We start from the raw sequence: 15833 nt of genomic DNA on the forward strand, positions 1-15833 counted from the left end.
AAAAATGCATGCTTGAGAATGCTGGTATTATGATATATACATCTCAATATTTTGTCACGTTGTTCATTACTCTCTTAATTTTCGTTCTTATTTATATGAATATTCACAAGAGTGAGAAAGAGAGAAAGAGAGAGCTATATTACCTACAGCATGCATAATGTACGCAGCATTACCATTTCTTAAAAACGTTTTCATTCTTTTCAGTAATCTGTTGGCACAGGAATGGAAATCCAAAGACACCCAAGAATGGAAGTGGAAAATGAGAATGCTGGAAGGGATCGGGTACGGATTGAGTCGTGATTAGGAATATATAGAGAGACTGTTCACTACCTTTTGACAATCAATTGATAAATATTCCTTGACATCCAGCAAGAGACACGCTTAAATAGATCATTCATATATCCTCCTTAGTATTGTCTTTGTTTCATTATTTCACTCCACGTTTATCTTCATTCTTCTACCGTAATTCTTTCTTCCTCTTTTCGATATCCTATTATCTATCAATTTTGTCTTCTTTTTCCTTTCGTGTTTTTTTTTTCTTTCTTTTTGTTCTTAATTTCTGTACCAGCCTGTTCTTTCCGAATCGTATGTCAATCTTTTTCTTTCTCAAGATGCATTTGTATCAGATACTTTTACGCAGGAAGGAATGTTTTGAAATATTTAATAATAAAAAATTCAATAGCTTAATCATATTCCAGATATCTAGGTCAAATGAAGCTGCGAGTGCCAGTGAAGTTGGAATGGTCGACGAAACTCAGAGACACAAAAGTCATAGAAAAAAAAGGTATGGACAAAGAAGTTATATTTTTATCTTTGGTCTTTATTTAAGTATTCGTGGTTGATTTAATAAGTTGCCTGTTCAGCAGCTCCCCACCAAATCAAAATTGCTAATAAGATAATATATCTTGTGAATGTGGTGGCGTTGTCACTTCTGGAGTTGATAGGGCGGCGTGAAGTCTGATTTTCGCAGGAGTTCTGGTGCGAGTCTTTTCGGTAGAGCATAATTATGCAGAGTGACACCCTTACTCATGATATTTTCCCCTAATTGTTTATTCTCCCCCAACTGTTATGATAGGGTTTGTATCATAACCTTCTTCTCATCTTTTGCTATGAGAAGTTAATAAATGACTTTGTCCATGGTTAGAGAGAGAGAGAGAGAGAGAGAGAGAGAGAGAGAGAGAGAGAAGGAGTTCAGGCTCTCTAACAAGGGTGTGACCCATAACGGTGTAGATAGTCTACATCTGGAGGGAATGAGGTACGGAATCGCTGTAAGGAAAAGACAGCTGTTTTGACTCGAGGAACAAACAAATTTATATATATACGGCTATATCTTGGGGGAATGAAGTACGGAATCGCTGTAAGGAATAGACTGAGCTGTTTTGACTCGAGGAACGAAACTTTTATTTAAATAATATATATATATATATATATATATATATATATATATATATATATATATATATATATATATATATATATATATATATATATATATAAATTCTAGACATACATCTATAAAGCCATTATATTTAAATTATACGAAATACGTATAAGATTACACTTTTCCTTTGAGCTTACCAATTTCATACATATGTATAATTTCTGCCTTTTAGAATCTAAATCAGATAGTTAAATCTCGATTAACTTCATGATAGCTAATGAGGATAAAATTGAATACTTGCGAATAAGGCAACAATCATTTTGAAGAAATGTATTTTACTAAATTTATAATAGAATACTAATTTGGAATCGGTTACTAAACATTACTCATTATTACTTAAAGAATCTTTTATTTCCAAATTAAATCTAAACATGAAGTTGCTAGCGAATTCATCTTTTGCAATAATACATACCACAAATGCAATCAAACATTCGGCTATATTATAATATAAAATAGAAAGAACTCACAAAAATGTTTGAAAAATATGAACTTTACCTTTAAAATCTCAAATTTTAAAAAGTGCCCATTCTTTAAAGAAGTTTGCGAATACAGACGATTCTTACCTGTAAGGAAAAGACATAGCTGTTCTGACTCGAGGAATGAACTAATTCTTCGTAAGTCTGCTTCTCTATTTATAGTTTTTGCTTTCGCTCAGTCCAGTCAGAACAAGGCTCTCGACCTGTCCGAGGGAAATCGTGTGAATCATCTACGTAACTCATCACTTATTGATTTAATAATTTACCTGTTCAGCAGCTTCCCACCAAATCTAAATTGCTGACCTTTAGATACAAGCGAAATGTATTTTATGGATTTCTGTACCTACTCGTAAGGCGCGATCTTTATAAAATAGAATACAGTTGTATTACACAAATATATAAAATTAATCTCAATACAATAATAGTAAAAAATTGCTTACAACATAACTTAATGAAAACTTACTTTTAATACTATTTAGAGAAAATTTCAATCTTATTACTTTTACTCAAAAAGTGTTCTCATATATATATATATATATATATATATATATATATATATATATATATATATATATATATATATATATATATATATATATCCACTCAGCTGGAAACTCCAATCACTGGTGGTAGACTGGTTTTGTGGTTGCATTATACAAAGGGGATACATCAGCACTACCACTGCATTGCATTGCATTATCTTTATTACAACATGATAGCTACAGACTTATGTACTCTTTATTAGAATCCTTTACAACATGATAGCTTTGTTTAGATTCGGTAGCTACAGACTCCTTGCAGGCTTCGATAAAAATCTTAGAATCATTTAACACGTAGTCAGTAAACAAGATCCAACCCTGCTAACACTTGAACCATTGAGCTCATCGTCCTCCCCCCCCCCCCCCCCCCGCACCCTTGGCACATATCGTTCTCGGTAGACTTGTAACAATGTTGTGGATGAAAGGACTCAGCTCCTGTATGAGTTGTCGTAGTCGTGTTTTGTTTCTCGCTCTTTTGGATAACATGATGAGCCATTTAAGTCTCAGCTTTGAAGTAACATACACATAAACATACAGAGCTATGAAGAAAAATCGAAACGCAGTTTTGGAGAAAACTGAAGGCGGTCAGATAAAATTTACATATACACATCTACTGAAAACAACAGTAAGACATTTTTTTTGACAAACTTGTCGAAAATAGAAAATAAAATACAAAAGTAAATGAATCAACAATAAGGATATGGATCACGTTTCGAAGAGAATAACTGGACGTTGATATGATGCATTACCATGTAAGATCCAGGTAATAAATTGAGCTTTTCAGTTGTATTCACACACACAAACGTTTTAAGGTGTAACGGCAATTAGTACCCGTTTTATAAAGATGGATCCAATGCATTAAATTGTCAGTACATCAGAGATATATTTCATTGTATATTGTCCTTCTATAAACATCTCTGTAACTTATAGTGTAAACTATATGCAGAAATCTTCCAAAAACTGGAAATGAATCACAAATAACCAGAGACTTAACAGAAGCCGAATATTTTCATTATGCTTTGAAGGAAGAATCGTATATTTCTTTAACAAATAAAGTTTTCACAATGACCGTTTCAATATATATATATATATATATATATATATATATATATATATATATATATATATATATATATATATATATATATATATATATATATATATATATATATATATCACAAATCAACATGGCATTTAAAGTGTTGGTATAAAACAAATTAATATACCAATAGTATTGGTATACCAAATTGTGATCCGCTCATGGCGCAATAATACGAATATATAAACATTATTTCAACTGTAGGCCTATACATCAAGGATAAATTTATACTCGTTAATCAATAATAACGTATGAAAATAACGATTAAAAACTCTTAATAGTCCCCGTTTTCTAAATGAATTTAACATGATACACAATTTCATCGTAATCCTTTCTTTTTTCCGTTCTCCTCTCCCCATCATGCAAAAGAGGCAACATATGCAGAACTATGGAGTGAGAGAGAAAGAAAAAAAAACTGAACTTACACCAAATAACCTACAGGAATATATTTCGTCGTAACGTTATGTTTACACTTTCCGTGGGATCTATCTACAGTGTTCATAAAATCAATGATACATAGTTGCAAGATAGCCTGTCGACACTCTAAGTAAAATCTGTCGGTTACTAGGCACGCTTATTGTAATGTATTTAATGTTTTATTGTTGTTGTTTCTGTTTTTTAAAACCTATTAGAATGTTCGAAAATTCGATTATTGTTAATCAAATAAGAAAATGTCCAAACGGCGGCTGCCCGTACGTCCGTCCGTCTCTCTCTCTCTCTCTCTCTCTCTCTCTCTCTCTCTCTCTCTCTCTCTCCCAGGACCATCGTAGCAAGATACCGGCGAAAATCCATGAAAAGACGAACGTTAGAGGTTTTTGTTTGTGTCATACGACGATGTCAGGGGACCTATGAATGATGGTAAAGTTAAATCAAACCTTCCAAAGGAGAGAGAGGGGGCATTTTATGGTCAGTAGTAATGTTAATTAAAGCAGAATAATAACTTAGATCAACTGTAAATATATTAAAATGTTATTATCTTTCGTTGGTTCGTAATTTTCCTTAGTTTCTATTCCACACTAATTTCCATAAGCCAGTACATGTATGCCTGCGCGTTCATGTGAATGACGTAGCTAATCATGTGTTTGTAGTACTTTACATTCTTCGATTAGAACATCTTTTATGTTTAAATCATAAGTGTGTTTTATATTAGTTTAATCAAAATGAATAAAAATAGAAACTCAAAAAAGAAAACTATCAACTAATCAATATGCAATGGTGATCATAAATAGCAACAAACGGCATAGAACTACATTTTGTGGCGGACACACTTGGGATGTGAGGAGTTCATTCACTCAGTCAATACTTAGTTTGCCTTTAGTCAGTCTTAAACTCTGTTCAAAGGCCAAATGTAAGAATTTGTATGTGATATAAATAAAATGTGCGTAGAGTGTGTACGCTGTATCATTGATATACCACCACACGTTGTATAACTTTTTCATTAAAAGGAAACTCGGCAAGCCTCTTTTCCTTTCGATGAAAAATGTATGCATCGCGTGTTCTGTCATTGATACAGAGTACATGATATACGTACATGTGTTATATATATATATATATATATATATATATATATATATATAGATAGATAGATAGATAGATAGATAGATAGATAGATATGCTTTCAATGTACAGTTGAACAGGTACAAACACAATGCTATATCTTAAAAAATAGGTTGGATTTTCAACTTTTCAACATGTAAACTACTCTTATGAAGGTGTTCTACATATGAACAACCATGAATACTTCATTCTGATTGGAACTAAACTTTTTGAAGAGCAAACGACAGTCTGAATTTCATGAACGTTCCCATTATGAAATACAGTAATATTTTATGAGTTTAGTTTCATTGTGAGATATATTGCTACAATTAGGAAATATGGCGTTTTTCTTTTTTTCTGGCAGCCAATACTTCTGGAACATTGCACAGGACACACGGGAAGAGGATCACCATGAGGAACCGAGTGAAGAAAAGTGGAAACGTCTTTATAAAGTTGTCACAGTTATCGTACGCATCTTTGTCTTCTTAGTCGCACTTGGAACGGCTGTCATCTCACAGCTTTCGTTTGTTCTCGTAGTGTCAAACATTTTTCCACCTATGGGTATCGCAAGGACGAATATCACATCGGTGCCACCTATGTGCAAATCACGTATGACAACCACCATGTCAGGAAGCTCTAATTTAACTCAGAGCTCGGTCTCCGACTCTACCCAAGAAAACTGGTGGCGAAAGACTGCTGGATTTTCATTAAGGTACAACTCAATTCTAAATTGTATTTTCCAAGGAACAAAAATGAAATCATCAAAGTTTGATAATTATATTCGTACGAAAGGGATGAACTATTATAATGACCAAAATATGTGGAATAAATAAGGAACATAACGAGCAACATATGGACGATCTCCGAAAGGGGCGAAATATGTTGAAAACTTACCCTGGTCTTGTTTAGAGACAAAGATGGAGAAACGTTTTATCGAAATCAGAATAGAAAAGACTTTTCACTAATATTATATACCAGAGATAAATGTTTTATATTGGAGATTTTTAGAAGATTAATGGGGTTTATCTTTCCAACGACATTAAAGTTTGCTTATGCTAAAAGACGAGACTTCTGTTAATATTCGATATCATTTTAAAACTCAAATTATCAAGCTAAACAAACATGTTATTTGCTCTGCTGCTACAGCACAGATACATTCACACTGTCACATTGTTGCAACGTTTTCGGCAGATTCATGTCGCTTTTATGTACAAATTTGTGAAACGATATCAATCACGTTACGTCCACCGCATGTGGTGCAATGAACTATTATGCATGTAGGTAATACTTTTGACTGGTCTGAGTGTCTTAGCACTTTAAATTAACTATGTTTATTTAAAGTATTTTACCACAGAATATTATCTTATGTTAGATACAAAAGTAACGAGATGGACGTCCAATGGATATGGGCTATGTTCTTGATCATCATCGCTCCATACATTTTCACTATAATAAGCAGAACATGGCGATGGGCAACTGGTAAACAATGTCGAGAACCAGGATGGAAAGGAGTTATCTGGGTAAGAACTGGGACGAAAACAGCGCATACATGATATGATATTACTGTATTTGAGAAAAGGATGAGTTTATTTAGCAATAACAATGATTGTTTCCTGTTAGAATTCAGCATTGCATTAAGAGTATAACGTTTACTGCAATTATTGGATATATCATTAGGTCATACTGACAAAATTGAAACTTCATGATTAATATTTTAATTTAAAGGCAATGCGTTTGCTCTGCAATAATATCATGAACGTACTATATATTTTCATGATCAATCCAAATCAAGCGCAGTTATACGTATCTATATTTAGTATGTTTTAATTGCATAGTTTTACTTAAACTCGGTTGTGATAAATATATTTGACAACATATCGGTTCTGACATTAAAATATGTATTACAAAACTATATTAATATGAAATCGTGGGCCTGTAATGAAAATGAATTGGAAAGTACAATGAATCTTGCTGTCTTAGGAAATACTCCCATCACATATACCTTAGCCTACATTGGCACAGGCCCTTCGTCCCCATTAAACGCAGTGATAAGAGTGATCCCATGTGTATGACAGTTGTTAATTTACGATGAAATGCGATTTTTAAATGTGCTGTAATTGTTAACACAAATAGTTAAATTGTCTTTAGCTTGATGTCATTGGAAATGACGTCATGCTTTACACATGATTTAATTTACATGACTTCATTCATATATTTTGCGCTTAACCCTCTTGAGTATTGCACCAACGTTTGATACAGAATATAGAGTTCATGGGTTATGATAAATATGGTTACATTTTTTATGTGAATCAAAATACATTACCGAAACGGTTTAGGCTATATATAATATGTTAGTCTACGATTTCAGAACATGTGACCAATAGAGATCTAGTATTTTTTAGTAAGATGGGTGTTATTTGTTATCAGAATCCATTCTCTGTTTCAACATCACCAAGGATTTAAGCTATCTTTCAAAGTTAACGTTTCCAACTTTATGCACTTATCATTATGCTTTGAAACAGTTTACATTATTTACTTTTTATATTATCTTAAAATGTAGAATGTGAATAGAGGTATCAGGTAAAGAAATATAATATGGTAGTTTCCTTGTGTATTTCTTTTCAGATAATCACTGCCACAGTAATATGTGTTTTTGCATCATTATCCCATGATAATGTTTATACTTGTCAATTCTAGGTCATGCTTTTTGAGACCTTAGACTCCATAGGACTCTGCTTTATGGCCTTTGTCCTGCTTCCGAACATTGATCCCATCGCAGTGATCCTTTTCAGTTTTAACATTGCCTTTACTCCTGGAGCTATTGGCATTTGTTGTACCTATAGCACTTCTAGGATCACGGTTGTCAACGTTATCGGTTTTATATTGCAGTTGGCAAGTATTGGTGAGTATGACATATTTAAATTATCCATTCCAATGTTAAGTCAGCTATGTAAAGCTTGCTGGTGTGCAGAAGCTGATTATAGAACCTCACAATTTGTCCATACACGTATTGGTGAGTTTGCTTTTGAAAACTTCAAGGATTAGATAAACTTCTTAAACACACCTAAATTACGCCAGATTCCAGAAATAAATATCACAACGTCATTGGCTCGTGACAGCAATTAACATGTGCTTTGAATTTAAATAAAGTTCTTTTCAAAATGGTTGTGGGAAAAAAAAGTTAAGGACACTACCCGCAAACTGTTCTCCGTCCATTTCAAATGCTCAAAACATTTAAAAAATATAGACAAGCATTCATCAATGAAGATTACAACAAGTGGCGTATAGATGAAGAAAGCTTGATGGACTTGGTTAATAAGTTCATATTTTGGAGAAAAGTGAAACTGTTCATGATTAAGCCTGCTTCCTGTAAACCTTACACACATATGATGGTATCATTACGATTTTATCTCATTTCAAACCTGTATTATAATTTGTGCCAAACACTAAATAATTTGTGGGAAGATCTGCTTGAAGCTTTATTTACATCAAGATAGCGAAGATATTAATGTGTAAAACTACCATTTCGTTTCAAAATTATGGATACTATTTATGCTGTCCAATTTTGTCCTGTTTTTTCGTTTACATACACATAAATATAATGATTTCTGTCGCACAAGTTGTTTTCTTCAGCGCTTAAAAAATAAGAGGAACTCAAAACCTATTAATTTTGTAAAACATTCTTTTCAGGGTTTGCCTCTAGTTATTATGCGCTGGAGAATAGATCCAAAGCGAACGTTCTACATCCACTGTTGTTTTTGGTAATTACTATTCTTGTCTCATGCAACTGGTATCAAAATTCGCCAAACATTGGGTCAAATCTAACAAAAGATCAACGCGGAATAGTTGAGAAAGAAACCTCACGCGTAAAGGCAACCATACGACACATTCGAGGTAAGATATGCTACCTCGTTGGGGAAACCGGCAATCTGTTGTCAAAGTACAGAGTTATTATGAGCTGCTGGAAAATATTTATCACCTTTTGTTTCCCATTGACTCTTTTTGGGGCATCGTGCGTGGAAGGAGAAAAGTGCGTTCAGACATTGTTCGGACTAAACACAAATGCTTCAGCGAATTCGATATTAGGACACACGTTGCTTACGTCTAATAGTATGTTTGGTTCATGTCATTACAATTTGCCAATGATTACTGCTGCGGTGGGCATTGTTTGTAGCGGTCTCTGTTACAGAGCTGTCAAGATAGGCTTCAACATTGTTGCCCAAGTTCCATGCGTTTCAGTTCCTCTAGCGCTCTCCCCATTCGTTGCTGTTGCAGCACTTGTATGGATCCAAAGCAGAGACACCTGCTCGGTCTGCGATTTACCTTATCCTCAATGGAGCAATGATGTCCCTTTTGCATCCAAATATTTGATGACTTCCTTCTATTGGATGGTAATTGTATCCGGTATGTATTTTGAACTGAATACTTCATACAAAATTTGCAATATAAATATTTATTGTAAACAACACTTTTCCCAACTTAAACATCTGTTTTAGCTCTAAAAATTGAACACCCCCGATGTGTACTAGTAATGATTAAAATACCCATTTCGAGTAATAAACACTTAAGTGGGGCAAGCTACATTTAAGATAACATTGTATGCCAATATGAAAATACCAATTACATACAAATCTTCTGTTATTTAAAAAGAAAACAACTCCCATTCTTCTTAATTGTACGAGCATATTTTGTGATAATGTAATTAAATAAGCAATTCTACATATTAATCTACTCACTCTGTTTGCATTAAATTTTGCGATTATATTTACAGGGATTTGCGGGTACGCTTCGTTTGTGCTCATCACTCTCTACATTTGGAAACCTAGAAATGTGCGACTTCAGACGTCATTAGAGTAAGAACATACAGGCTCAAAGACGAGAACACCGTACATGAATAGAGAAATGATTGCACGTATATGCAATGATGCTCACAATCATGTGTCTCCATATATGGCTCATAAATTTACTTGAACCCGAATGTACCGGTTATGATATTATTATTAAACGTTCTTGTTCCCAACAAAGGAAATGGACACGCACGCGCGCGTATATATGCATTATGTTTAAATTGCTGTTTACTGCTATTTGGGCTAGTACTTTTCCGTTCTTTTCATTTCTTTTCATTTCCAACGATTGGTTTACTATCAAGGTACTTTGATAATTTCTTTTGTTTTAAAAATATTAAGTTTTTACGATCTTGTTTGTGTGATCTTGCTTTAAAACTGAATTATAGGTATACAGCTTAAAATTGAAATACAAAGTCAGTTGGTATTATGACATTAATGGTACTGTAAGTGTATACTTATTGGTCTGAAAATGTCCATTATTTGAGCATAGCTTTTATTTCATGTAATCTACTTACCTATTGCTTTTTCTGACAAATCAAATAACATCGGATGAGATTTCAGGAAGGAAATCCCCTTTTCTTTGACATAAAATCTCATTTTTATACCAACAGTTGGAAGTGCATCAGTCTAGATAATATGTATAGTAAATTTAGCATGCTTTACCCGATCTCAGCGGAATAAACGTTTGCTTTACCAGCGATTATGATAGCAAATGGTCTCCAAATATGCATAATGTTATTGATAGCTAGCCTAAAGCTGTTGATTATGTATATTTCTAACTAGATCTTTGTTACAGATATAAAATGCACAAAATGACACAAACTCCATTAGTATTACAAATTATTCCAGGAAGACAACACTAAGTGTAGTGTCTATTTGTTTCAATTTGGAGATTTTATATGGAAACATAATATTGCTCTCGTTATGACTGTCATACGTTCTTTCATACCATATATGTTTATTAGCTTGTATCAGTATGATATATATATATATATATATATATATATATATATATATATATATATATATATATATATATATAGTGAGTGTCTGCTATTTAAATATTCTCCGATATTCCTATAGTTTGTTACGTATATATTGCGAGTTATTTCATTACAAAAATAACATTTTGCATGTTCTGTGTGACCACATATTTATTGAATTGTAAGGATTTTTCTGAGAATTTTTAAATTCATAGCTGATAATAAAAGCAAAAGTATTGTTTCATGAGTCGTTGCATTAACATGTAGCCTTAGTAACGTACCATGCTTATTTGAAGACAGAAATATTTTATTTGTAAAACCCTTGTTTCATATACTTCAAATGAATTAATTGTTTTGAATAACCCTGTTGCACATCACAGGTTGAAAATTAATGTCATTCTTTTTGCGAAAATATTCATTTGAATAATTTAGCTTTCTTCTCTAAAATAAGTTATAAATAATATTTTATAACATACAACGTTATGCTGCTGTCCCTATTATTCTTTTATTTCTGTAACATGTTTTTCTCTTGGAAATCCATTATCGTATCAGAACCGTTAAAGAAAATACACTAGTTTATAGTATTGTGGTATAAGTACGAATTTAAAATGATTATTCATATTACATGCTTTAGAAATAATTTAAAGAAGATATTACAAGAAACATCCACCCACAAATAAAAACACTTTAGTAACACGACTTCTTCATTCCAGCTAGATTAAATTAATTTCATTTAAGTAAGGAGATGTTTAAATATAGTGAGAGCATGTGACCACTTGTGTTTACGATCTCATAGCGTACATTGATTGCACCATAATGAAAATGTTATACTAATCGAGTCTCTATGAACATAGAAACAAACATGATCACATTATATATATATATATATATATAATGCATGTGACTTAGCTCATATATTTAGGTTGTTCACAAAGCCTCTCTACAGTGGAATATTTCTTGTCCAGTCTATGCAGCTCAACATCAGACGTGTAGAGATAACAGAAAGCAAAGATCAGGTAAGCAATTTATCTTTCTCCATTAGCTCAGTCTTGGGTTAATTTCGCTAAATAAGGAGGGTGACAGGCAATACCCCATTATATTAGAAAACGCTCGTGAAAGCTGAAAAAAACTTTAAGAATTATTTGACGCCGAAAACGACACGTGTAAATATAAAGTAAAGCCGGTTTTATTACGATTTCTGTATTTCTTAAAAGGTACGAGTTTTTTATGTTTTCTGCGGTATTATGTATTATATTCTAGCATGGACTTCGAGTACATGATATTTCAAATATTGCAAATCTTAGTATGCCAATTTTTGCATTTCAAGATTTATCTTATTATTTGGTAGTCTATATTTGTATAGTTCAGTTTTGAATCCAAAATGACGATAATATTGCTCTTTACATTTAGAATACCACAGACATGAGTTGTGAGGACTCACTGATAGAACATCCTCGTCTATACATTTGTGCTACAATGTGGCATGAGACAAAGGAAGAGATGGAAAAGTTGATCAAATCGATTTTAAGGTAGACATTTTAGGTTTCTACTTGGTTGAATCTAATACACTATCCTTCATGTTCATAATTACATGACCTTGATGATATTTTATTATTTATTTAACATACATGAGAGTTTTCATCTGAATGTTTGACAAAAGCGAATATTCATCAAGCACGTCTTTTTATATTTTTGCATATTTCAGAATATAACAATAAACAGCAAATCTACTGAGTGGATAATTTCATTCACATTTGATTCTTTCTTAGCAAAGTTGAAAAAGTCTGGACATCTACATTAAATGATGGAGAGGGCGTCTCATAGTATTATCTACGCAATTGATGTAAATGTCTCCACAAGGGGGATTTTGAAACGTTTAACTTTGACATGATTTGGAAAATTTCAGTCTGGACGCTGATCACAAGAGGAGGCAAACATTTAAAGAGGTTGTTGACGACTATGACGACTTCTTTACTTTTCGAGGTAAGTGTTGTGTATTCCGTTATGCTGAACTTCGGGAAATAAACCCAATTACTTGTATCAATAAATGGTAAATATATATAACCTGTAACAGTTAATTTCCACTGTATCAGATGAAAAATCATAGAAACGGTAATCAGACCCATTACGACGAATATAAAAGTTAATACCCTCAAACAGGACTTGTGATATTAAAAAATATTTACCTACCTTTTTAAGCATACATTTATAGCTCTGGGCGGAATATTTTGAGATAAGATCACGAAAATATATCAATAAGATCATAAAACATATCAATGTGACTAATACAATTCTAATGTCTTAATGGACCTTTTTCATAATGATGTCGATGAAAACGTATACAGATATGCCTATTACGAATGATGTACTTATATTTACAGTGCATATAATGTTTGACGATGCATTCATCATAGGGGAGGATCCTAAACGAGGCGAAGTATTAGAATTAAATCAATATGTGAGAAACCTAATCGAAGTTGTGAAGGAAACGACAAAAAGTACGACTGTGTTAATCCAAACTATAACAGTATTTCAGAATTATATTACTAAAACATTGTAGCACAAAATCAAATGATACACAGGTTTAAGCAACTTGCAATTACAAAATAAACTAGCACGCTTTTCTGTCTTTTGTGAACATTTCAGCTGTAATTAATTCGATTGCTTCTCCTGATAAATGGTTTACTTAGAAATGTTCAATAATTATACATTAAACTTGTAATTTTTTATGACAATACTTCAAACAAATGCAAGCCGTATTGACGAAATGTATATGGTGTAATTGCTTGGATAATTGTCTGCAAATTTTGCAAAAAGGTGGATATATATGTTACCTTTCCATCCACATTAATGCACATATTATTTTGTAGTTTGATTTGTTTTTAAATGTCAATCATGTCTCTAGCAGAAACGCATGTAAAGGTGTCATGACGGCGTGAAAGAGTCGCATGATACGAATTTGATAAATGTAAATATAGTATTTAATAAATATAATTTTGACTTGCCTCATACTAGTGATGTTTTGCAGAGATGAAACATGTTTGAAGCACAAAATAAAAACAGTCTACGGCGGAAAGTTGACATGGACTTTGCCATTTGGAAGTAAAATGGTTGCACACCTAAAGGACAAATCTAAGATACGCGTTAGAAAACGATGGAGTCAGGTACTGTTTTCGTTATTTTGGAGGAATTTTCATACGAATAAAATCTTTTGTCTAATAAAGACATGTGCTGAGTATATATCCAAGGTAAAGCAGTCATACTCAAATTGTTTTAGATATGTTGTAGTTCTAAATACATCGTGTCTTTATGTCCCATTTATAATAACTGACGTATTCAGTATAATTTGCTCGTAATTGATCTATATAGGATTGAAGCGTTATATGTATCCATACCACGAATAACACCATTCTTCGATGTATAATAGGCTATATATGGCGGCCAGTGTATTTAGTATGCGAAAAATCGTAGAACCACCAGAAAAAACTACCGAATTACTGGAAGCTACTGGCAAGCTTTCTTACATATCCAAGTTGGCAGAATCAGAGACTCGAACCAACGCAAATAAGGTCAGAAATTAGACCACTCGGCCACCCGGGGCCCATATTACAGTAGTAGTATGTTTTATAGTAAATATTCTGTCAATTATGAACTGTAAACGTAGAGTAATAAAAGTTAGGTATATAAATAGAGTATTGTAATGTACGATAGGTTATGACCTCGACCATTAGACACAGCTTTAATCCAAAGTAATCTTTGCAGCACTTTGTACCCCCAAAAGTATGCTGATATTAATAGTAATTAAAACGGATATTAAATAAAAACATAATTTATACATTTTACAATATCACTTGATTGAACGAATGGAGAGCAAGATATAAAATTCACCCTCACATATTCCTATAATATTTGTTCTCATTCAAATTTTATTTTTATTTTTAGGTTATGTACATGTATTATATCCTAGGGTATAAGCTGAACATTAGTGAATTCACGAAAGCTGGGGATTTTGATGTCTTCAAACAAAAAGTAGAAACCGATCAATACAAAAAAAAGTCTGAGAATACTTATATTCTAGCTTTGGATGGGGATGTGGACTTTACACCGAAGGCAGTTGAATATTTAATGGACAGAATGAAAAGAAATACAAACGTTGGAGCTGCGTGCGGCAGAATCCATCCAACGGGAAATGGTAATATACACACACACACACATATATATATATATATATATATATAGAGAGAGAGAGAGAGAGAGAGAGAGAGAGAGAGAGAGAGAGAGTTTTCGCAACTAAATTCACAGGAGACATTGGTCAGATTGACTTTTTTAAAACCTTTTAGATGCAGTTGTTATATGTGACACGAGAGAACGTATCTATTATTTTATTATGGCACTAAAAGATGTATCATGTTTGTACTGGCCCAAATATATTAGCGAGTACGTACTTGGCTGAATGATTCTGTATATCATCATCACATGTCTAGTGTTCCAAAACTATTAATGAGCCAACAGTCTCACAGAGCAAATGCTTACTAACTTGTATGAAGCCCGATCAACAAATGAGGTGCATTTCATAACGTGTAACTTCAAAGACGAATTTGAAAACATAATTACCATTTTGCTTGTGTCGTAATTCCGGCATGTCATGACACTATGAACAGAACACGGTATGTCAAGGAGACAGTACATATTTTGTATTAGGCATTGTAGAATTAATCTGATAATTCAGTATTTAAAGAACATATGTCCAACACGGGACTGAATTTTGTCAAGGCATGGTGGATTTTAATATAATTATTAGCAAGGCGAAATACAAAGTTTCCTGGTGTCATCCTCGTGCTATATGCAGTTATTTAACCGTCTGTAATGATTCAAGAACTGGTATCGCATAGGATGTCACTACTTGTGTTAC

At 32.9% G+C, this 15833-nt stretch overlaps 1 protein-coding gene across 2 annotated transcripts in view; it reads left to right on the forward strand.

The window, feature by feature from the left end:
• The first annotated feature begins 207 nt into the window (after positions 1-207).
• Positions 208-15833, forward strand: part of LOC149790721 (chitin synthase chs-2-like) — a 44353-nt gene continuing 28727 nt past the window's right edge. For both annotated transcript variants that reach the window (XM_089972770.1, XM_089972771.1), the window contains exons 1-13: positions 208-282; positions 699-784; positions 5456-5803; positions 6464-6611; positions 7789-7993; positions 8782-9495; positions 9863-9944; positions 11844-11937; positions 12332-12450; positions 12828-12904; positions 13303-13419; positions 13952-14085; positions 14864-15113. In XM_089972770.1, the coding sequence (XP_089828896.1) occupies positions 223-282; positions 699-784; positions 5456-5803; positions 6464-6611; positions 7789-7993; positions 8782-9495; positions 9863-9944; positions 11844-11937; positions 12332-12450; positions 12828-12904; positions 13303-13419; positions 13952-14085; positions 14864-15113 (2434 nt within the window). In that variant the 5' untranslated portion in view covers positions 208-222. The remainder of the gene's footprint in view (positions 283-698; positions 785-5455; positions 5804-6463; positions 6612-7788; positions 7994-8781; positions 9496-9862; positions 9945-11843; positions 11938-12331; positions 12451-12827; positions 12905-13302; positions 13420-13951; positions 14086-14863; positions 15114-15833) is intronic.

Source organism: Sinohyriopsis cumingii, chromosome 10, assembly GCF_028554795.1.
Source record: "Sinohyriopsis cumingii isolate HCF-2022 chromosome 10, ASM2855479v2, whole genome shotgun sequence".
Classification (NCBI taxonomy): Eukaryota; Metazoa; Mollusca; class Bivalvia; order Unionida; family Unionidae; genus Sinohyriopsis; species Sinohyriopsis cumingii.